Here is a 24,127-nt window from a genome sequence, read left to right as displayed (position 1 = left end):
TTTTTTTCCCAATGCTTGAATCTTAAGTTTGTTTTATGCCGTTTCTGTATAAAAAATAGTTTTTTATGGCAAACACAAAATATGCAATATTTTCCGTAAAATATATTACAAAGTGGAATATTTGATAGATAGATAGATAGATAGATAGATAGATAGATAGATAGATAGATAGATAGATAGATAGATAGATAGATAGTTAGTACTTTATTGATTCCTTCAGGGGAGTTCCCTCAGGGAAATGTGTGAAGTAATCGGAGCCTTGAATAGGTCAAAAATTCATAACAACATTGATTTTGATGGATTAATATTTTGTGAGCAATGGTGCTTTAAATACAGTTACATTTCACCTTTTTGCTTTTTTATTAACTTTAAAAAAAAAAAAAGTTTTTCTACAATTTGCCGGGGGCACTATAATATTGAAACAGAAATTCTACCGCCTATCCGCTAGGTGGCGGTATTTGTGTAAACACTTTTTGCCGCCGGGGGAAACGTAAAGCAGCGTCGTAAAAATGGCTGACAGTGGTGTGGCAGGTGAGTTCCACAGAGTGTTTTAACTGCTGCATTTAATCACACTTAGTATGTTTTATGTCTGTGTTGTGTTGAGTGACACAACAACATACACTGTCATTCAAAAATAGTTTTAAATGATTTAGTTTTGACTGTTAGCGAACGATGATAACCTGATGCTAACGCTAGCACGGAAGCTAGTGATTCTAAGTGGTCCCACTGAGCTGGAAATGTTGTTGCATCATCTCCTCTTGTTTTGTCTTTTTACTCACAAACTAGCCGATAACGGCTGTGTTGCCGTCATGTTGAGGTGGCTAAATAGAGAAGCACAGTTAGCATCGTGTCTTAGCAATGTTTTAGGCAGGTTTAGATTGACTATGTGCTAAAAATAAATAAACTTGTCAATTCCATGTATAAGTTTAGCTTAAGTGTTGGACAAACTTTTTCAGAAGGACCTGACAAGAAGGTTGACATAACCCGTGCAAAGGCAAGTAGTGTGTATATTTGTATTTCTATATTTAAATGTAATTATTTTTTAATTATTTAACATTGTTGCCCTTTGCCAAGCACAGACCGAAGGCAAAGAGCTGACCAAAGAGGAGAAGCAGCGACTGAGGAAAGAGAAAAAACACCAGAAGAAAAACAAAGAAAAAAAAGATGATGCTGCGTCGCAAGAAAACAACACCACACCTGCTGCTACCGCTTCACATTTACCACTCCCGACACAGCAAGGTATGGGAAGAAATGTTTTAGGGTCGGTGTAGGAATGGTAGTATAAATTCCTGGAAATCCTTTGCCGGTTTTGTTAACGATTCTCTTATCGACGTCACTTTTCGCGGCACAAAAGCTCGAGAGTTATTCATGAGAAAGGATGACAACAGGGCAACTTGCAATACTCTAAAATGGATATTTCATCAAAGAGAGGAAATACTGCCAGAAACATAATGTGAACACAGAATGCGAAAACTTTGAATGAATGTCGAATTTCGAGCGTGTCCAAGCCGTAAGTGAAACTCCACCATCAGGTAACTAACCACCGAACTAACACTGTGTGACATGTTAGCACCACTTTGTAAAAGCTGCTATTATTAACTGTAAACATGAAATCAATACTCGTGCAAATCGTTACAAAACAGCATCTAACTGGCTGGCTGGACACCTCCCTGTCTAAGAATTGTTCTCCACAGCGGAGACACTGTAATTAGTCAGATAAATATCATATCCTTTTTGGAAAAAAAAGAGAGATGCTTATTTTTCTACAAAATAATGGTTTATGTTTATAGCTGAAGGTTGAAAAATTGTACAATGCCTATTTTTATTATTTAACTTGCTAGTATGTGTCACTAGCTGACATAGTTTTACTTTTAAATGGTCAGCTTATATATACATATTTTTTAAATAATCATTTTATGTACCGTCTTTTTCGGATTATAAAGCGCACTAAAAATCCTTTCATTTTCTCAAAAATCGATAATGCGCCTTAAAACCCGGTGCGCCTAATGCACGTCATAATTCTGGTTGTGCTTACCGACCTCAAAGCTATTTTATTTGGTACATGGTGTAATAAGTGTGACCAATAGATGGCAGTCACACATGAGAGATACGCCAGTAAACAACACCAAAACTTTAAATGTTCCAACGAGAGTATAGAACAGGGGTCCCCAAACTACAGCCCGTGGGAAGTCTCAAGTTAAAAAAAAAATAATTGAGCTACCTCTCTTTGTTTATAATGTCTACTTTCTGCTAGATCTACTCTCTATTTTATGCTCACTCGTTTTGCTGCGGCGGTTACATATACTGTAATACTGTACATCAGAGGTGTCCAACTAATTTTAGCTCAGGAGCCGCATGGAGGAATAAATCTGCGCATGCGCAGGCCGGACTATTAAAATCATGGCATTAAAACTAAAAAATAAAGACAACTTCAGATAGTTTTCTTTGTCTTACTTTGGCCAAAAACAGAACAATCACAGTCTGAAAATATGACAATAAAAGTATAGAAAAAAATACCTGGCAGCGATAAAGTTTAGATCAGTGGTCCCCAAACTACAGCCCGCATACGGCCCGCCAGCGTCCTATTAGCACCTATTAGCAGACATTATCTGGCGTTTTCTTTCTCAATATTATGCAAAACCAACTTTTCTTACCTTCTGGTACCTACTGATCTGTATTTGGGATCTGCATAAGTCCTGAAAATGCGCGCGCGTCCGCCGATGTAGTCCGTGACGACAACGTAGTAGATAAGCGTCTTCTTTTTCTCTATCTTCTTCGGGGTTTCCCGCAGCGCTTTGTTGTTAAGGCGGCCGCCTCAACAACAAAGAGCCACCGCCTAAACTAAAGTCTTAAAAAAAAATAAAAAAAATTGTTTTTCTTTTTTGTTTTTTTATTTTTAATTTTTAATGATTTTTTTTTTTGTCCTGTCCAGCTTCTCAGGCAAATCATATAGTTGATGTAGATGCCCATATCAGCTGTTCAGATTTACTTTACAAAAGAGAAGTGTAGGATACTTCTCTTGTTGCCTTATTTGTATTTGACTTTATTAAATGTATTTATATTATCATTTGGTGCTAAACTAAAGTCTTAACAAGCTGCTACGCTTCGTACTGCCTCTGCCTCCTGTCAGTACGTCTCTGCAGCACCCAACATTGTCCCACCCACACAACCATCTGATTGGTTACACGCAGAGCGCATGTAACAGCCAATCAGCAGTGCGTATTCAGAGCGCATGGAGTCAGTGCTCACGGCAGAGGCAGGCAGAGAGGAGAGACGGTACGGGTTAGCAGAAAGGTGTTTAGCAGGTAAGCATAATGCAGTGGACTCTCCCCAAATTATAATAAACACCTCCCAGTCAACTACTAGTAACACCACTATGAGCCCGTTGATGTTCTAGAAATATAAGCGGCAGCTCAGCTCGCTCGGAGTCCTTGAGGTGAAGGCTAATTAGCTTTTAGCGTAACGTAATTTTGCGGTGTGTGCATGCATGCGTGCGTGTGTGTGTTACGGACAGTAAATCCCTGTCTGTCTGAGAGAAAGACAAGCATTATTGACCTACAGTTAACAACTAAGTTATTTCACTTGACCTTTTTCTGTGTTGAAGCAGCAAAAAAGGACATTATGTTAAATGAAGAGTTTCTGTCTCTGATAGTTGATATAACAATGTAACTGCATCATAAAGCCTACATGAACTTCATGGTGTTCAGGGATGAATAGTCTCTCCTATTGCTATTGTACAATTTTTTTCAGCTATAGTTACATTAATCATTAGCAATGTAGCAGCCTAGTTTTGAATGGCAGAGTCCCTGCTATCACATGCTGATAAAAATATAACATTTACATAATAAAAATCAACTGAAGGCTTCCCAATTGCTGTAATAAATTAAGCATGATGAGTTCAGCATATGTCAGCATGTGGCCCCACTTTTAACTCTTTTTTTTCAAACGATTATTGCAAACGCTTATTTACAGTAAGTCATTCATTTGACTTAGTCATTATTTTGACTTAGTAAATATTGACTTACTAAGACAAAATAATGACTAAGTCAAATGAATGAGATACTAAGTATGTCATTATTTTGACTTAGTAAATATTGACTTACTAAGACAAAATAATGACATACTTAGTATCTCAGGTAACTAGGACTGTTTTGTGTTTTGTTTTTACTTTACGGAAAAAATATTGAGATATATATCGTATATTGCCATTCAGCATACGGAGCGGAAAACACAACCAAAAATTGTAGGCTTCTTCACGCGACTGCGGTGAAGAAGCCCGGCTTCTTCACCACAGTCTGTAGTCTATTGCCCCCCCAGGCAGCGATGAGATGATGGACACGTGATGGTGGCGACAGGCCAAATTACACTGTTACTTACACCCACCCAGCCCCTTCCCCGTCCGTCCGCCTGTCCCGGGGGACGGCCCCTTCCCCCTGGAGAGACACCACCTTAACTAACAAATATTCTGGGGGAAACACTGTTCTTGTTATGGGACATTCACCTTCCGGTGTTGCCATTTCTAATATAAAGTAGTGCAATGTTTTTCTTATATGTGTCAGTAGACTAGCTATCTAAGCGCTAAAAACTGTAGTGAGTTTACATAATTCAACCTTGGAACTTTAGTTATTAGAGGGTTTCGGTCGGACGTTTTTTCATGTTGCATTATTGAGCCACGGATGAGGAGATGCTGCTCCGTTATTGATTGAAGTAAAGTCTGAATGTCATTAAAACAGTTAGCTCCGTCTTGTGACACTTCTTCCGCTCCCGTCCTTGCACGCTACACCGCTACAACAAAGATGATGGGGAGAAGACGCTGTCGAAGGTGAGCCACGTAAATAAGACCGCCCACAAAACGACGCACCCTGAAGCAACTGTCAGAAAGCTACTTGAAGATCATCTGTAAAACATAATCTATGCAACATTTTGACCAAAGAACCACCATTACATGTTATGTAGACCACAAGGTAGTGTTTTATATTTAGAAAAAAATCATAATATAACCCCTTAAATGCGCCTTATAATCCAGTGCGCCTTTTGTATCATAATAGACCTGAATAGGCCCGGTGCTACCAATGGTCCGAAAATTACGGTAATATTTTGTATGTTTCTACAATGGACTATTAATTTTATTAATATATTATAGTTACTTTTCTAAAAGTTTTTCCCAGTCCTGTCCGGGGCACTCCACTTCTGAGGTATAAAAGATTATTCTGTAGGTCAATCAAAGTTCAGCCAGACCCCCAAGCCCCCATTTGTCCAAGTTGAACCAAAGTAATCTCATTTGTTTGAGCAGTTAGTTTCTTGATTGGGATGCATTTGTTTTCGAAGATATTGTTTAAAATTTCTGAAAGTGACCTCATCGTGAAGCTGACCCCCCGATTTTCTCCAAATTAAACAAAAATAGTCACAAATGAAACTAAAATAGTCTCATTATTTTGTGCTCGATTTGTGCAGTTGAAATTATCGATGTCGATGTCTATATTTGATGTTATTAAAGATGAACGATTCTAGGAGTGACATCACAAGCCAACTGGAATTCTCAGTTTTTGACCAAAATCGTCTAATTTGTCTTCCAAGCAATACAAAATACTCATTGTTTGTGCTATGTTTATGCTGGTTTGTGTCGTTAAAATGATCAATTGTGCAGTTATAGTTTGAGTTATTAAAGATTAACAATACTAAAAGTGATGTCACCAATTACAAGGATTTTTCAATTATCCACCAAAACAGTCTAATTCGTGCTCCAAATTGTAACAAAATGGTCTCATTTGTTTGTGCTATGTTTGTGCTGGTTTATGACGTTGAAATGATCGGTTGTGCTGCTATACTTTTTGAGTTAATGATTATGTTTCAAATGAGCATCATGATGCATGCAATTGCTGTCGTTTCGGCATTAGTGTTACTGAAGAAATAAACCAAAATTATGTCTATATATAGTTATAAACATACTCCAGCTCATAAACATACAATAAAACATGCCTTTATTTTGTGAAAGTAGAATTTTGCGGCTGTATTTGACGCACTCGTGCTGTGTTTCGTAACCAGCACGCATTCTAACACACACACGACAGCGCAATAAGTGTAAAACAATACACAGAACGACCCAAAAAAAATGTATTACCCTAATTTTGCCAAAATCTACTTCAGCTTTGGACTAACAATCACGGAGAAATTATGACTTTCGTGTGAAGTATGTCAACTATTTTTAATCACTGAATAACTAATTATGTACAGTATTATTCCAACTGATTTTTCTTTTTTGGTCACAAGGGAAGGGAATAAGTCTACTATTTTACTTATCTGCCTATATTTCTGCACAATAACAGAGAATATGGAGGGATTTTTGGTTCAGAACATATTTTCCATAATTATTTTTTTACATATTTCTTGCCACTTTATTTGGTGTATTTTTTATGAGATTTTCAGTGCACTTTCTCATCAATTATAACACACAAAATTTGGTTTATTTTGCTTTTCAATGCTTGTCTATTTACATTTGAGTTTGACTTTCTCTCCTGCTACTACCAAATTGCATTATTTTTGTTTTACTGAGACTTAAAGAGTCTGTTTTTGTAAAACCATCTCTTAAATGTACACATTTCTTATCTTATTTGTGTCAGCTTCTGTGTGGTCTCTCCTGAACAAAACGCAGTCGTGTCAGGTGTTTACTTGGCACAAGACGCCGTAATCGGTGGCTCTCCAGTGTTGTTTCCGGACCTTCAATTCCAATACTGGTCTTCTTTCCGGGTTGTGTGGAAATTGTTGTAGAAGCTTTCCACAATTCTCGCGGGTGGAGCAACCCACGCTGCACAACAGGGCATTTTTTACACAAAACTAACAAGGAAGCACCGCAAACACATAGCATCAGCTTAAAGTTGGTGGTATTCATAGTGCCCTGTTGTCACGTGAGTGCCTTTTGACCAATCATTGAGGAGATCGCCTGAAACTAATTTGGCCATCCTTTCTTTATTCACAACTCTGCAGTAGCCTATACACTACTGCCATCTAACGTCTTGGAGTTGCAACTGTATGCAAACTCTGCTATATAATAGTGTACTGTACTTGCAAATTAGACACAAAAGTGTAAGAAACAATATACAACAACTGGACGGCACGGTTACCGGCTCAATGTGACATAAATTAAGCTATTTTATTACTAAACAATTAACGTTTATTAACACATTTGAAGACACACGGAACCACCAAAAATTAATACAGTAGAGTACTGGTGTCTTTTATTTTTCGATTAATGGTCCAGCCTTAGAGAATCTCCAGGATGTCAAAGAAAGTAAGACGTAAGTGATTTTACTTTTGGACCCTCGACCAATCAAGATGCAAGAAAATTGTTGGTGTATTTTTGGGTAATTAGTTTGTAAATTTGACCTAAAAACGGCGAGATACACACAAAATTAATCTACAGATGAATCGAAAATATTATCGATGGATTAGTTGTTTTAAGAAATAATTGTTTGGTGCAACCTGAATGCATTTTGCATTGTATTGCATTGTTGTGCTTCATCCTCATCGTTTGTGTCAGCTTCTTCCACAGTGCCTGCCTCTGAAACTCCCGGGCCAGCGGATAAGCCTGCCAGGACCAAAGCAGAGCTGAAAGCTGAGAGGAGAGCCAGACAAGATGCCGAGAGGACCTCCAAACAGGGCAAGAAAGGAGACATGGGCCAGCAGGCTGTTGCGCCTTCCAAACCCAAAGTACCTCCAAGCGAGCTTCAGCTAGGTAACTTATGAAAGTATTACCGTATTGTAGCAAAATTATTTGCAAACCTGTATCTCAATCTATGTGTCCATCCATCCATCTATCTTCTTCCGTTTATCGGAAATGGGGTTGTGAGGGCAGCAGCTTAAGCAAAGAAGCCCAGACTTCCCTCTCCCCAGGGAGGCGTTCGGGGGGCATTCTGACCAGATGCCCGAACCGTCTCATCTGGCTCCTCTCAAATGACAGAGTTTCTCACGCTATCTCTGAGAGCCCCGCCACCCGACGGAGGAAACTCATTTCGGCCGCTTGCACCCTTGATCTTGTCCTTTCGGTCATAACCGAAAGCTCATGACCACAGGTAAGGATAAGGACCTAGATCGACCGGTAAATTTGAGAGCTTTGCTCATTCACCACGACGGAGCGATACAGGGTCCGAATCACTGCAGACTCTGCACCGATTTGCATGTCAATCTCATGCTCTACTCTTCCTTCACTCGTGAACAAGACCCCAAGGTACTTGAACTCCTCCACTTGCTACAGGATCTCCTCTCCAACCCGGAGATGGCACTTAACCCTTTTCCGGGCGAAAACCATAGACTTTCCGCTGCAAACCGATCCAGCGAAAGCTGAAGATCCTGGTCAGACAAAGCCAGCAGGACCACATCAGCCGCAAAAAGCAGAGACCTAATCCTGCAGCCACCAAACCGGATCCCCTCAACGACCTGACTGCATTTTGAAATTCTGTCCATAAAAGTTGTAAACAGCAGCCCTGGTGGAGTCCAACCCTCACTGGAAACGGGTCCAACTTACTGCCGGCAATGCGGACCAAGCTCTGACCCTGATCATACAGGGAGCGGATCGCCACAATCAGGCTGTCCGATACTGCATACTCTCTGAGCACTCTCCACAGGACTTCCTGAGGGACACGGTCGAATGCCTTCACTAAGTCCACAAATCACATGTAGACTGGTTGGGCATGCACCCTCAAGGATCCTGCTGAGTATTGAGTTGTTCCACAGTTCCATGACCAGGAATCCGAGGTTCAACTATCCGGCAAAGCCTCCTTTCCAGTACATCTGAATAGACCTTCCCGGGAAGGCTTGAGGAGTTTGATCCCACGATAGTTGGAACACACCCTCCGGTTCCTCTTTTTAAATAGAGGAACCACCACCCCAGTCTGCCAATCCAGAGGCACTGCCCCTGATGTCCAGGCAATGATGCAGAGTCTTGTCAACCATGACAGCCTCAAGGAACTCTTAAGGGTCTCATCCACCCCCAGCGTCCTGCCACCAAAAAGCTTCTTAGCTACCTCGGCCACCTCAGCCCTAGAAATAGGAGAGCCCACCGTGGAGTCCCCAGGCACTGCTTCCTCATTGGAAGACGTGTAGGTGGGATTGAGATCTTCTTTGAAGTATTTCTTTCACCGAGCCACAACATACCCTGTCAACGTCAGCAGTACAACGTCCCCACTAAACATCGTGTTGACAGTGCACTGCTTTCCCCTTCTTAGGCGGCGGATGGTGGTCCAGAATCGCTTCGAAGCCGTTCGGATTTCATTCTCCATGGCTTCCCTGAACTCCTCCCATGTCCGAATTTTGACTCTGCCCCAGCCAAAACCGCACACCACTTGGCCTGTTTTATCTGTCCGCTGACTCCAGAGTCCCATGAGCCAAAATAACTTGATAGTAGGGGTGTAACAGTACACAAAAATTTCGGTTCCTGTACGTACCTCGGTTTAGAGGTCACGGTTCGGTTGATTTTTGGTACAGTAAGAAAACAACAAAATATAAATTTTTTGGTTATTTATTTACCAAATTTGTAAACAATGGCTTTTAAAAATGGCTCCTTTTAACAATGGGAACACTATAATAATTCTGCCCACGTTAATCAACATTAAACTGCCTCAAGTTGTTGCTCAGATTAAATAAAAGGACAAAACTTTTCTTCTACATATAAAAAGTGCAACATTAAACAGTTTCAAGTCAACTCAACATTTGAGAAGCCTGTAGTTGATTTTTATCACACACACACACACCGCACAATGAGCTAACACACACACACCGCAAAATGAGCTAACGTTACGCTAAAAGCTAATTAGCCTTCACCTCAAGCCAGGACTGCGAGCGAGCTGAGCTGCGGTTTGTTTCTAGAACGTCAACGGGCTCATAGTGATGTTACTAGTAGTTGACTGGGAGGTGTTTATTTTAATTTAAGGAGAGTCCGCTGCCTGATGCTCACCTGCTAAACACCTATCTGCTAACCCCACCGCAGAAGCACTGACTACATGCGCTCTGAATACGTACTGCTGATTGGCTGTTACCGCTCTGAATACGCACTTCCGATTGGCTGTTACCGCTGTGGTTGTAACCAATCAGATAAGACTTTTTTTTTCTTTTTTCTTTTTAGACTTCCTTTTTATTGTCATTCAAATTTGAACTTTACAGCACAGATAAGAACGAAATTTCGTTACATAAGCTCATGGTAGTGCAGGATAAAAAAGCAATAAGGTGCATATATGAATAAATAAATATATATAAATAATATATAAATATATGTATGTATATATATATATATATATATATAAAATAAATAAATATATATGAATAAATAAATAGATTACTGTACAGATGAATATATTGCACTTTTTCACATGTGTCCACGTTTATGGATGTATGTTATATTGTCTTTTTTATTCCAGCGAGTTAATCCATTTTGGGGGGGGTTGAGGGGATAATTTAATTATGATGCGTTCAAAAGTCTTACGGCTTGAGGGAAGAAGCTGTTACAGAACCTGGAGGTTCTGCTTCGGAGGCTGCGGAACCTCTTTCTAGAGTCCAGCAGATGGTTGTGTGAGTGGGACAATGCTGGGTGCTGTGTAGGAGACGGAGGCAGAAAGCAGAGCAGCTTGTTAAGACTTTAGCTTAGGCGGCTACTTCATATGTTCGTGTGGAAACTCGTTCGGTACACCTCCAAACCGAACCGGAACCCCCGTACCGAAACGGTTCAAAAACAAATACACGTACCTAAGGCTGAAACGACGCGTCGACGTCATCGGTTACGTAAATACGTCGACGCCGTTTTTATGCGTCGATGCGTCGCATATTTACGTCACACTGCCGTCATGGCGGAGCGCAAGCAGATGATGCGAGCGGTGCGAGCGAGGGAAAAAAAGCACGCCAAAAGTCTTCAAAAGTGTGGGAGTATTTCAATAAACGGCCTAATAATGTTGTAGCGGCGAACAGCTGTCTCGTCAGCAACCGTGGCTGCTTAGCAACCAGCCAAACCCCACTTAATAAAATTATATTTTATCTTAGAGCACATCCGCATCACTATTCACCTAGGCAACCCCAGGAAATGTATATAATTTGGCATTATTTCGGCCATTCGGCTTATATGATCAGAGCCGATCAGTTTACATTCACGCGCAGGTATAACGCGGCGCGCTCCCGTCTCATCTGCTGGTGCGCGAGCCCAGTAATTAGACAGCTTTGTCAAATCAAGGAGTACAAAAGATGCCAAAGGTTTAGTTCATTACAGATAACACAGTTGTGCCAAAAGTATGTAAGATTTAATATTTCTCTTTGTGGGTGTGGCGCACCTGTTGTGCTGGTGAGATTGGGGGGGGGGGGGGGGGGGGTTGTGTGCATGTAGCATGCTTAGTCTGGAGGCTAAATACACACAGTCACAGTGTGTTATGTAACTGTTGTTTAGTGTTGATATTCTTTGCTTAGTTTGATAAATGTTGGAGCAGTTTGCTTCATCAGGAGGGTGAAGTCGCTCAACTTAAAGTGTTGGATTTAACTGTGTTGGATCATTGGCTGCTGGTGAGGGCATAGAAAAAGGGGCATTTTTCTACCAGTAGACAGCGTTTAAGATTGAGTGTTTCACTGCTAAATTAATAATATATTTATATTGAATATGGATTTTAAATATGTATCTAAATAGGTGGTTAATTGGTTAGGTATTTATGTATTTGCATATTGGGTTTTCTGCTGCATTTATCTATTCTGTTTCTGGGTTTAAATGTATTTTATATGTATCTTGGTGCATTTATGTTGAGACAATTTATTTAAAATCTGTTTTAACTTAAAGGGAAAAGATGTGTCCATTTTCTTGCACTTGTTTAATGGTTAAGAGTTTGATAGCCTAATTAATAATTGTAAATTATGGGATTGATAATTGATTGATTTTTTACAGCATGTTAATCTTGTGGTGTTTTGTCCTTAAAGGTTTTTCACCTACTAAAGAAGCTAAAGGCTACTAAAGGCTACTAAAGACAGCTAATGACAGCTAAAGAAACTAAAGTCTACTAACACTGCTAATGACTGCTAAAAAGACTAAAGAAGAAAAAAGAGGCTGTTTCTTCGTTGGAAAAACTGTTGCAAACTAAAGGAAAATAAAAGGAAAAAGTAACTACGGTCTGGTCTTTTGAGTGAAATCCAGAAGCCACATTCAGCATTGGTACATCCCTTCAAGTGTGGGATAAGCACAGCGAAAAAAGCAAAACACTTGACAGTTGTTGTATGCACACTGTGTCGAGCGGAAATGGCCTATCATAGCAGCACAACGGCTATGAACGAACATTTGAAAAGAAAACACCCGACAGCGTTCTTGCCATCACCATCAACTAGTCAATCGTCCGCGTGAGTATACGTTGTCATCATTACACAAAAACATGAATGTGTCATTTGTATATGCGTTGTAAATTCATAAACTAAAACAGTGTTTCGCTCTGAGAGGTGCGTTTGGCGTGCCTGTTCAGTGTTTACAAAGACGCGCTCCTCTTTAACGCTAACGTTAATTAGTTGTGCAAATACCTTTTACAACATTAACAGTTACATATACTATGTACAAACGAACAATTAACTTTCACTTTAATCATACTATCATTGTTGTGATATTAAGCAAAATAAGCAATACTTTTACTTTTGTTGAAATGTTTACACTGTTACAGAATATTTCGTTTTGCACTTTTTTGTATTGGATGTTTATCTTTATTTTTGCACATTTTAAAGCAAAATAAGCAATACTTTTACTTTAGAAATGCTTATACGATTGCAGAATATTAAGATTTGCACTGGATGTTTACTTTTATATTTGCACATTAAAAAGCAAATAAGCTACTTTTAATTGTGTTAAATGTTAAAAGTTTTAAATGTTTACATTGTTACAGAATATTTTGTCATGTTGTTGTCAATGTTGACTGAGTGGCCATACTTTTTTTTTTTGTAAATAAAAGTCATGCCTTTTGAAAAAACTGGCCTACATTTATTTTTTCATCTTCATTTTAAATTAAAAAAATAATCGGTAAAAGGAAAAATAATCTATAGATTAATCGAAAAAATAATCTATAGATTAACCGATTAATCGAAAAAAATAATCTATAGATTAATCGATAGAAAAATAATCGTTAGCTGCAGCCTTACACGTACCGTTACACCCCTACTTGATAGGACTCCTAGCTTGACGGCATCCCTCACCCTTGGTGTCCACCAGTGTGTTCTGGGATTACGGCCACGGCAGGCACTGACCACTTTGCAGCCACAGCTCCGATCTGCTGCCTTGACAACATGGTATACTCGGACTCAATATCCATTGCTTCCCTCGTAACATGTTCAAAGTTCTCCCGGAGGTGGGAACAGAAACGCTTTCTGACAAGAGACTCTGACAGATCTTCTAAGCAGACCCTCGCTGTGGGTTTGGGCCTGCCACGTCTGTCGGGCATCCTCCCCCACCATTGGAGCCGACTCACCACCAGGTGATCAATTGAAAGCTCCGCCCCTCTCTTCACCGAGTGTCCAAAACATGAGACAACAAATCCGATGACACAACAAGTCGGACATCGAACTGAAAATGATTTGTCTCTAACTCCCCCTTGCCTTTCCTTTTAAAGCGTTCAAATCGCTGTAAAGACAAGTTGTATGCGGCAGAAGTGTCGCCAAAGTTCGTGTAAAAAGACAATAGAGGTCCTGCTTTACACACACCTAAATATGCACACACTTTATTTATTTCTTTACACACGTCGATCGAAATAAGGATACACAGATTGTTTTCACACAGACAAATCATAATTACGGACAGACATCTTGAAACACACACACACACGCATCTGATTACACATACACAGATTAAAATGCATTTTTGCAAATAATTTTGCTACAGCAATATTACCATATTAACGTCTGGTTCAGATGTCTGCCTGAAGCGTAAAATGACACATTGCTTACTTGCACCAATTTGTTCTGTTTTGTTCCAGTGGTGAAGAGGATTCCTGAACATGTCCAAGTAGACGACCCAGATGTTTTAAGGAAACTTGCCAAGAAGCTGGAACGACAACAGGTTAGCTACTGTGTCACATTAATAAAGTATAAATTGCAATACAAACACAGATTAAATGTCTTCAAGGAGTGTCATTTGCTATTATAGACGCCATTCTCCAAATAAGCCATGTGGGTTGATAGTGGAAAACTAATTCTAAAAGCCTTTCCCTAATACAGTGTTGCCCAACTTTTATTGAGCCAAGGCACCCAGTTTACATTATAAACATCTTGTAAAACCCCACCAAACACAAATGTCACAAAATAAATATACCTAAATGATGATTTGGTAAAAATGTACAAAACCCAAAACCAGTGAAGTTGGCACGTTGTGTAATTCGTAAATAAAAACAGAATACAATGATTCACAAATCCTTTTCAACCTATATTCAATTGAATAGACTGCAAAGAAAGACATTTTAATGTTCGAACTGAGAAACGTCTTTTTTTTTTGCAAATAATTATTAACTTAGAATTTAATGGCAGCAACACGTTGCAAAAAAGCTGGCACAGGGCCATGTGTTACATAGCTTTTCCTTTTAACAACACTCAATAAACATTTGGAAACTGAGGAGACCAATTTTTAAGCTTTTCAGGTGGAATTATTTCCCATTCTTGCTTGATGTACAGCTTCAGTTGTTCAACAGTCCGGGGTCTCCGTTGTCGTATTTTAGGCTTCATAATGCGCCATACATTTTTAATGGGAGACAGGTCTGGACTACAGGCAGGCCAGTCTAGTACCCGCACTCTTTTACTATGAAGCCACACTGTTGTAACACATGGCTTGGCATTGTCTTGCTGAAATGATAACGTTGCTTGGATGGCAACGTGTTACTCCAAAACCTGTATGTACCTTTCAGCATTAATGGTGCCTTCACAGATGTGTAAGTTACCCATGTCTTGGGAACTAATACACCCCCATACCATCACAGATGCTGGCTTTTGAAGTTTGCGCCTGTAACAATCCGGATGGTTCTTTTCCTCTTTGTTCCGGAGGACACGACGTCCGCAGTTTCCAAAAATAATTTGAAATGTGGACTCGTCAGACCACAGAACACTTTTCCACTTTGCATCAGTCCATCTTAGATGAGCTCGGGCCCAGCGAAGCCGACGGCGTTTCTGGGTGTTGTTGATAAATGTCTTTTGCTTTGCAGAGTAGAGTTTTAACTTGCACTTACAGATGTAGCAACCAACTGTAGTTACTGACAGTGGTTTTCTGAAGTGTTCCTGAGCCCATGTAGTGACATCCTTTACACATTAATGTCGGTTTTTGATGCAGTACCGCCTGAGGGAACCTTTTGATGATATTATGGACCGTAGATGGTGAAATCCCTAAATTCCTTGCAATAGCTCGTTGAAAAATGTTCTTAAACTGTTCGACGATTTGCTCACGCATTTGTTCACGAAGTGGTGACCCTCGCCCCATTCTTTTTTGTGAATGCCTGAGCACTAATGCAAGCATCTTTTATACCCAATCATGGCACCCACCTGTTCCTAATTAACCTGTTCACCTGTGGGATGTTCCAAATAAGTGTTTGATGAGCATTCCCTAACTTTCTCAGTCTTTTTTGCTACTTGTGCTAGCTTTTTTGAAACATGTCGTCATTTTAAATGAGCTAATATTTGCAAAAAAAAATTAGTTTTCGAGTTCGAACGTTAAGTATCTTGTCTTTACAATTTATTCAATTAAATATAGTAAGTTTTACACAACGTGCCAACTTCACTGGTTTTGGGTTTTGTACACTAAAAGACCAAACTTGTGTTTGTTTTATAGGACATTTAGATGTGAACTGGCTGGTGCAAAGGTTGGCAGTGCAGGACTGCTTTTATTGGAGCGCTTTTATCTGACATTTTAGATGGATGTCGAAATCATCCGATACTTGTTCTTTTGCTGGTATCGGACGTCCCGATATCAATATCGGATCGGGGCATCCCTAATACTCATGTATAAACTCAGGTTATTCGCAAACATGCTCCTTCACCTTAACTGCGGATGGTTACCTGAAAGGCACAGCGGGTAACTTTATGGTCAGTGATCAGGTTTGCACTGGCGAATGCATTAGCATTCGCCAGTGCAAAGATGAGTGTGGAGACTCCGACTGATGTGCTAGTTTGGATAAACTTGTTAAAATAAAACTTTTTGAAGTTTTGAACAAATGAATGACATGCGTTCAAGTAAAACATTTGAAAAAATGACAGTCATTCTCAAACTGTAGTACATGTAACGTATTGGTACACGGGCTACATCAAAGGATACGTCAAAGAATCATTTGATTAAAGTACAGTGTTTTATTTTCCTATATTCCAACACAGTCTTACTCTTCAAACTCTGTGCAATGTTACAGTGGCCAAAAATATTAAATAAACTTGTTAAATAAAACTTCTGCCTTATTTTTAATGAATACTTAGGCCTACTACGCTACTGTATTTTATTGTTAGTCGCTAATAGTGACTAACATTGAATTACAGTGGTGACTCACTATGGTGATACTTGGACAGCCAAGTGTCATCTGAGGTGGTACCTGATAAAATAGGTTTGAGAACCACTGCTCTGATATTCTTAAAAAACAATGCTTTTACTGTATGTCAAAATATTGGTGTCTTTTTTAAAGTTAGTTCAGTTGATGTAAGTATGTCATTTATTGTGATTAATGCAAAAGTGTTTATCGTCATATTGGGGGAAAAAGGACATTGTTTGACATAACCAATTAAAATGTTTTGGTTCTAAAGTAACTTCGCTATCAGTTCACTTTTAGTCAAATTGCTTTTTCCCCCTCGTCTGTTCTGTATGAGCTTCACTGACTGAGTTTTAGCAGCACATGATCATAACGACCATTTCTTTCAGACATCACAGCATGTTGCTACTGAAAAGGTACAAAAGCAATGCTTAACAACATGTTTGTAGTGCAGGTTTTTAGAAGGAAAAGTTGTGCTGAGCCAGCGGTGTCAAACTCAAGGCCCGGGGGCCACATCTGGCCCGCGACATCATTTTATCTGGCCCGCAAACACCTGGAAATGATGTGTCAATAAAGTACTTAATATTTTCTCAATAAATGTAGTTGATATTTTTTCATATGTTGTTCTTGAAATTGCATGCCATTTAAACTTTAATAGTATCCACTATTGCAACAAATATTACAGTATATTATCATACTTTCCAAACATTTTTTGTCTAAATAAAAATAAATACTTACCGGTAAATATCTGCTTGACTTATGATTTTACAGAAAACTACCAATCAAATTAATAAAAAAGACAATACATTTTACGTTGTTCTTTACAGCATATTACTGTAAATTGAACAAAACTACTACTGTTTTTGCGTTAAAATTCTGTTGACTGAGCTGCCAGTTTGACTGTAAAATCTATGGTAGATGTTTTTAACGGTGTATTACTGTAAATGGCAAGACGGTACATTTGTTTTTACGGTAGAAAAACTGGCAGCTAAGTTGCCAGAATAAAAAAATAACTTTTACTGTTTTTCCATTGTAAATGTAAATTTAACACAAAAATTCTGGCAACTAAGCTGCTAGCTTTTTCCGTAAACCCCCCCCCACCCCCCCCCCCCCCCCCCCCCACCCCCCTCCAAAAAAAAACAGTGGTACTGTTTTTCCATTTACTGTAAAATGTTGTAAAAAATAAACACTATTTTACAGTAAAATTTTGTAAATGTAAAGTTGTTACTGTAAAATTGACAGTATACTTAAATAATGAATATCCAGAGGCAAATTCATACATTATTCGCTGTTACATGCGGCCCTCTGATGGCAGCCATAACTGCCATGTGGCCCTCAATGAAAACCAGTTTGACATCCCTGTGCTAAGCCGTTTTTATGCATGCATTCACTTTGCTGTGTTTGGGTTGTTTCTCCCCTCTATGTGCAACAATTGATCCATTTGGTTTATTTCTTCTTTTTTTAAATTATTTTTAGATCCCACTGAGGTTAGACTACGGCTACAAGGTCAGCCTCTTCTCACACCTTCACCAGTACAGTCGCAAAACCCCTCTAACGCAACAAGTCGGGTAAACTGGCTTTAAAAAGCATTATTTTACAGTACATTTACATTTATTGTACACGGTAAGACAAGGAAATGCATTTTCACGCTGTCTTGCTAGCATTCCCTCCTCGGTCATACATCCAGCTATTGTTCGACTGGGGCTACAGTATTCACAGGGCATCGTCGCAGGATCCAACGCTCGCTCTGTAGCCTTGCTACATGCATTTAAACAGGTACAGGTGTTCTTTTGATGCTCAAAAACACTGTTTGTGTCTAATTCCTTATCTTCTAACCTGGAAAATGTGCAACAAAATTAAAAAATATGTTTCCAGGTGATAAGGGACTACACCACTCCACCTCATGAGGAGCTGTCTAGAGACTTGGTCAACAAATTGAAACCTTACATCAGGTAGAAAAAATTCTCATTCAGTTTTAAAGTGCAATTTTTAAGGGAGGATTTTTCTCTAAACTGTGTATATATTTACATTTTATTCCCCCCCTCGCTGCAGCTTTTTGAATCAATGTCGCCCTCTGTCGGCCAGCATGGGTAATGCAATCAAATACATCAAGAAAGAGATCTCCAACATTCCCAGTCTTTGCAAGGAAGAAGAGGTTATTGTTGCATTTTTTGACATTCCTAATAAATCAAATAGGACTGTTTTATTTAATCAAACAATTATTGTATTTACAAAAATCACATATAATGGTAATCAGTAGAATACAAAGAAAAATAGAACCCCAACTCCAAACCAACCCCAGCTTTGCAATACTTAGGATAGACATTTACAGAACAATTAAGAAGACATACAAATAGAATACTAAAACAAATTGAAAAACTAAAATTCATAATTTTAACAACAGTATCGATAATAGTGCTTAAAACATTAAACAACAACAAATTACAGTAATAGATATGTATAATCAATATCCATCATTTCAATCACCTTCACAGCCTTTTAATTAAAAAAAACAACAGCAGCCATGGTGGCTTACACTTGCATAGCATCTTATAAGCTTGACAATCACACTTTAGCCATTATTTACCACAAGGAAGCAAAAAATCCCACTTTTAATTTATTTAATAGTTAAATGTATATAAAGGATCCCAAATTTCAAGATATAGCGTATAATTATCTAATCTTAAAATGCTGTTTTATATAAAATACTGTGTATTTACGAAATGTAACCTCTTTCTCGCCCTCCCCTCAGGCGAAGACCAAACTGCTGGGCTGTATCGATAGCTACATTAACGAAAAGATAGTCCTTGCTGCCAAAGCCATCGCAGAGATCGCCATCGAAAAGATCAGCGACGGCGATGTCATCCTCGTCTATGGATGGTAAGATGTTACATCAGGTCACGGCTACCCCACTCCCAACACCTGATTCCTGATCAGCTCGTCGCTGGTCAACCACATTCTGTGCGAGGCCTTCGACATGGGCAGGAAGTTCCGTGTGATCGTGGTTGACAGCAGGCCTCGGCTGGAAGGCAGAGAGGCTCTTCGGCGCCTGGTCAAGAAGGGCATCAGGTGCACCTACGTCCTCATCTCTGTCGTCTCCTATATTCTCCCCGAGGTGAGCGCCATACTCAAGCACTCAGTTTCGGTTTAAATCCCGGTGCGTTCAAGTGGAGGAAAGTTTGCCGTCACTTCTGATAGGTGTCGAAGGTGTTCCTCGGAGCTCACGCGCTGCTCGCCAACGGCTACATGATGTCCCGCGTGGGGACATCCCAAATAGCTCTGGTGGCCAAAGCTTTCAATGTGCCTGTGCTGGTGTGCTGCGAGACATACAAGTTCTGTGACCGGGTGCAGACTGACTCCTTCGTGTCCAATGAACTCGGTAAGGAAAAGAACCAGTCTTTGTTGTTGTGCTGTTGTTAAATTGTGTGTGTGTGTACACACACACACACACTTACACTTGTAAAGAACATAATGTCATGGCTGTCTTGAGTTTCCTATAATTTCTACAACTCTTATTTTTTTGTGATAGAGTGATAGAGCAGTGATTTTATTATGGGTCTATTGAAAATGTGACCAAATCTGCTGGGTCAAAAGTATACATACAGCAATGTTAATATTTGGCTACATGTCCCTTGGCAAGTTTCACTGCAATAAGGCACTTTTGGTAGCCATCCACAATCTTCTGGCAAGCTTCTGATTGAATTTTTGACCACTCCTCTTGACAAAATTGGTGCAGTTCAGCTAAATTTGTTAGTTTTCTGACATGGACTTGTTTCTTCAGCATTGTCCACACGTTTAAGTCAGCACTTTGGAAAGGCCATTCTAAAACCTTAATTCTAGCCTGATTTAGCCATTCCTTTACCAATGCTTTACCACTTTTGATGTGTGTTTGGGGTCATTGTCCTGTTGGAACACCCAACTGCGCCCAAGACCCAACCTCCGGGCTGATGATTTTAGGTTGTCCTGAAGAATTTGGAAGTAATGCTCCTTTTTCATTGTCCCATTTACTCTCTGTAAAGCACCAGTTCCATTGGCAGCAAAACAGGCCCAGAGCATAATACTACCACCACCATGCTTGACGGTAGGAATGGTGTTCCTGGGATTAAAGGCCTCACCTTTTCTCCTCCAAACATATTACTGGGTATTGTGGCCAAACAGCTCAATTTTTGTTTCATCTGACATCACATGGACAAAGATAAGACCTTCTGGAGGTAAGTTCTTTGGTCAGATGAAACAAAAATTGAGCTGTTTGGCCACAATGCCCAGCAATCGGCTGCTGCCCCCGCGACCCGACCTCTAATAAACGGAAGAAGATTGATGGATGGGTGGATGGATGCTGAGAGGAGAAAAGGTGAGGCCTTTAATCCCAGGAACACCATTCCTACCGTCAAGCGTGGTGGTGGTAGTATTATGCTCTGGGCCTGTTTTGCTGCCAATAGAACTGGTGCTTTACAGAGAGTAAATGGGACCATGAAAAAGGAGGATTACCTCCAAATTCTTCAGGACAATCTACAGGGTTCGTACGGGTGCTTAAAAACCTTGAAAATGCTAGGATTTTAATGTTGTGTTTTCAAGGTTAGAGAAGAGAAATGCTTGAATTTTGGGTGAAGTGCTTGTAAATGCTTGGAAATGTTCATCATATTTCTCGGCAGTCTGACTCAATAGGCAAATTACAAAATGGGAAAAAATAAAATACGTTTCCTTAAAAATTAAAGCTACACGCTTGATCTGTTGTCTTTGCATGAGCCCTTACATGCCAGAGCCATATATACAGCTCTGTGTTGCCCCCAAGAGGACAGTGGTGCATCGGTCCATCATGCCGGGATGGAAATTATTAGTCCATTTGTGGACTTGTTTGTACTGTGAAGGTCATGTAATGTATAATTTGTAACCTTTTTCACAACTTAGAGCTGATTTCATATGAATGATTTTGTAGTTTTTACACAACATGGTTGTATGCATTTCTTGCTCTATTAGTTTCATTGTCTACTTAACTTGTCTGGCTACCACAGTGAAAGCAAAAAAAGTTAACTTTTGTCTTTTTGTTAATTTGTTATTATAGCTGCATTCATAAGGCTAGATATGCTTAATGAAAGGTGACTGAGGTGTTGTGAAACAAACTAAATATTTTCCTTTAATTTATTATCCTTATATTAATGTGGAACGGTTTTGTTAATAAATTAGGAAGATTGACATTTTGAGGGTGCGTGTATTTATATCACGTTATGCAGTTTACAAGCACAAATACGGTGTGAATCAATCCGTGCTGTTCAATGTCATTGAGTGCTGTAAGTAAGAAAAAGACAAATACATTTGAAAAACAACACAAATGGGGACACATTTGCAAACACTAATGACATTGAATAGTCTACAGAAACACTGCTTCATTTTCTATGCCCCATTCAGTTAATGATAACTGCTGGTTCAATGTTAGGCTTACGTTTTAGCAGATTTTCCGTATTTTTCCTACAGACAGCATTTGGTGACCTCAAACAACAAGGCTATGGATTGATTCACACTGGTTTTCGCCTTTTGAAGGGTACTGGAAAAACTGGAAAATTGATCTTGAAAGTCCTTAAGTGCTTGAATTTGGCCATGGAAAAGGTGTACGAACCTTGAACCTAAAACCATCAGCCCGCAGGTTGGGTCTTGGGCGCAGTTGGGTGTTCCAACAGGGCAATGACCCCAAACACACGTCAAAAGTGGTAAAGGAATGGCTAAATCAGGCTAGAATTAAGGTTTTAGAATGGCCTTCCCAAAGTCCTGACGTGTGGACAATGCTGAAGAAACAAGTCCATGTCAGAAAACCAACACATTTAGCTGAACTGCACCAATTTTGTCAAGAGGAGTGGTCAAAAATTCAACCTTAAGCTTGCTAGAAGCTTGTGGATGGCTACCAAAAGTGCCTTATTGCAGTGAAACTTGCCAAGGGACATGTAGCCAAATATTAACATTGCTGTATGTATACTTTTGACCCAGCAGATTTGGTCACATTTTCAATAGACCCATAATAAAGTCATAAAAGAACCAAATTTCATGAATGTTTTTTGTGACCAAGAATGTGCTCCAATCACTGTATCACAAAAAAATAAGAGTTGTAGAAATTATTGGAAACTCAAGACAGCCATGACATTATGTTCTTTACAAGTGTATGTAAACTTTTGACTGTGTGTGTGTGTGTGTGTGTGTGTACTGTTTATATGCTTGTTTTTCAACGTGTTATTTGGGCTTGCTTTTATGTCTTCCCCCGATAAGGCAAAACACGACCTCGCCGGTAGATACTTTTTTTCTTTTCCACACGTCTCTTTATTCTGCCCCCGGTCGACTTGGTACGCCCCCTTACACAACAAATGTTGCATGTCTAACATACTGTATGTCAGAGCCCAGACTGACAGACAAAAAAGTGAAGATACAAGGGTGAAAATTAGTGGGAAAACTTTTAAATGTACAAAACCCAAAACCAGTGAAGTTGGCACGTTGTGTAAATCATAAATACAAACCGAATACAATGATTTGCAAATCCTTTTCAACCTATATTCAGTTGAATAGACTGCAAAGACAAGATACTTAACGTTCGAACTAGAAAACTTTATTTTTTGCAAATATTAGCTCATTTGGAATTTGATGCTTACAACATGTTTCAAAAAAGCTGGCACAAGTGGCAAAAAAGACTAAGAATGTTGAGCAATGCTCATCAAACACTTATTTGGAACATCCCACAGGTGAACAGGCTAATTGGGAACAGGTGGGTGCCATGATTGGGTATAAAAGCAGCTTCCGTGAAATGCTCATCATTCACAAACAAGGATGGTGCAAGGGTCACCAATTTGTGAACAAATGTGTGAGCAAATTGTCCAACAGTTTAAGAAGAACATTTCTCAAAGAGCTATTGCAAGGAATTTAGGGATTTCACCAAAAGGTTCGGAGGATCTGGAGAAATTACTGCACGTAAGTGCAGTAATAAAATTAAATATCTTGTCTTTGCAGTCTATTCAATTGAGTATAAGTTGAAAAGGATTTGAAATCATTCTGTATTCTGTTTTTATTTATGAATTGCACAACGTGCCAACTTCACTGGTTTTGGGTTTTGTATTATTTCATAATGGGAGAAAGAGAGAGCACTGAAGGACTGGATTTGACACCAGGTAGAAAATGTCTTGCATCTTTTTGTTTCCATTTTGTATTGAGCTGTTAGAAAAAGCATATTTTAATTTGCATAAATCAAACAAATTGTCCAGTCCTCTTTTGGGTGTACATTTCAATACGGTTATTAAAGACTAATAGTGATTATTTATGAGTTAACTATGGAAAAAATTTGATTAATCGCTACTACATAATCCTTTGACATTTAATGTAACTCTTCTCAGATGACCCAGATGACCTCATTGTGACCCGGAAGGGGAAGACCCAACTGGAGCACTGGCAGACAGTACCCTCGCTCGGCCTGCTCAACCTGGTCTACGACGTGACGCCGCCCGATTTCGTGGACGTGGTCATCACAGAGCTGGGCATGATCCCCTGTACGTCGGTTCCTGTAGTGCTGCGCGTTAAAAACGTCGACCAGTAAACTGCGGCTTTTAGCATGCAATAATAAATACACATTTACAAAAGAATGGGACTTTTAAGCCGAGTTCATACGTGTT

General features: G+C 39.4%; 1 protein-coding gene across 1 annotated transcript; it reads left to right on the top strand.

The window, feature by feature from the left end:
* Nucleotides 1–452: 452 nt before the first annotated feature.
* Nucleotides 453–24,109, top strand: eif2b4 (eukaryotic translation initiation factor 2B, subunit 4 delta). The gene is made up of 13 exons (XM_061987313.2): nt 453–531; nt 957–994; nt 1,080–1,239; nt 7,538–7,732; nt 13,968–14,050; nt 17,961–18,052; nt 18,146–18,260; nt 18,360–18,436; nt 18,537–18,639; nt 19,237–19,364; nt 19,422–19,599; nt 19,683–19,863; nt 23,852–24,109. The coding sequence occupies exons 1-13, from the start codon at nt 510–512 to the stop codon at nt 24,049–24,051; spliced, it is 1,572 nt and encodes a 523-aa protein (XP_061843297.1). The 5' UTR covers nt 453–509; the 3' UTR covers nt 24,052–24,109.
* The last annotated feature ends 18 nt before the right edge of the window (nt 24,110–24,127 follow it).

The sequence above is a fragment of the Nerophis lumbriciformis genome, linkage group LG26 (genome assembly GCF_033978685.3).
Source record: "Nerophis lumbriciformis linkage group LG26, RoL_Nlum_v2.1, whole genome shotgun sequence".
NCBI lineage: Eukaryota > Metazoa > Chordata > Actinopteri > Syngnathiformes > Syngnathidae > Nerophis > Nerophis lumbriciformis.
The sequence above is the reverse complement of the archived record's forward strand: the minus strand, read 5'-3'. Positions and strand labels throughout refer to the sequence as shown.

What these genes read in the sequence shown, in the direction of transcription:
- eif2b4 (XM_061987313.2), top strand. Translation starts at nt 510, where the DNA reads ATGGCTGACAGTGGTGTGGCAG. An exon ending in GGCTGACAGTGGTGTGGCAG is followed by an intron (nt 532 to 956) that starts GTGAGTTCCACA and finishes AAACTTTTTCAG; the next exon opens with AAGGACCTGACAAGAAGGTT. An exon ending in TCCAAGCGAGCTTCAGCTAG is followed by an intron (nt 7,733 to 13,967) that starts GTAACTTATGAA and finishes GTTTTGTTCCAG; the next exon opens with TGGTGAAGAGGATTCCTGAA.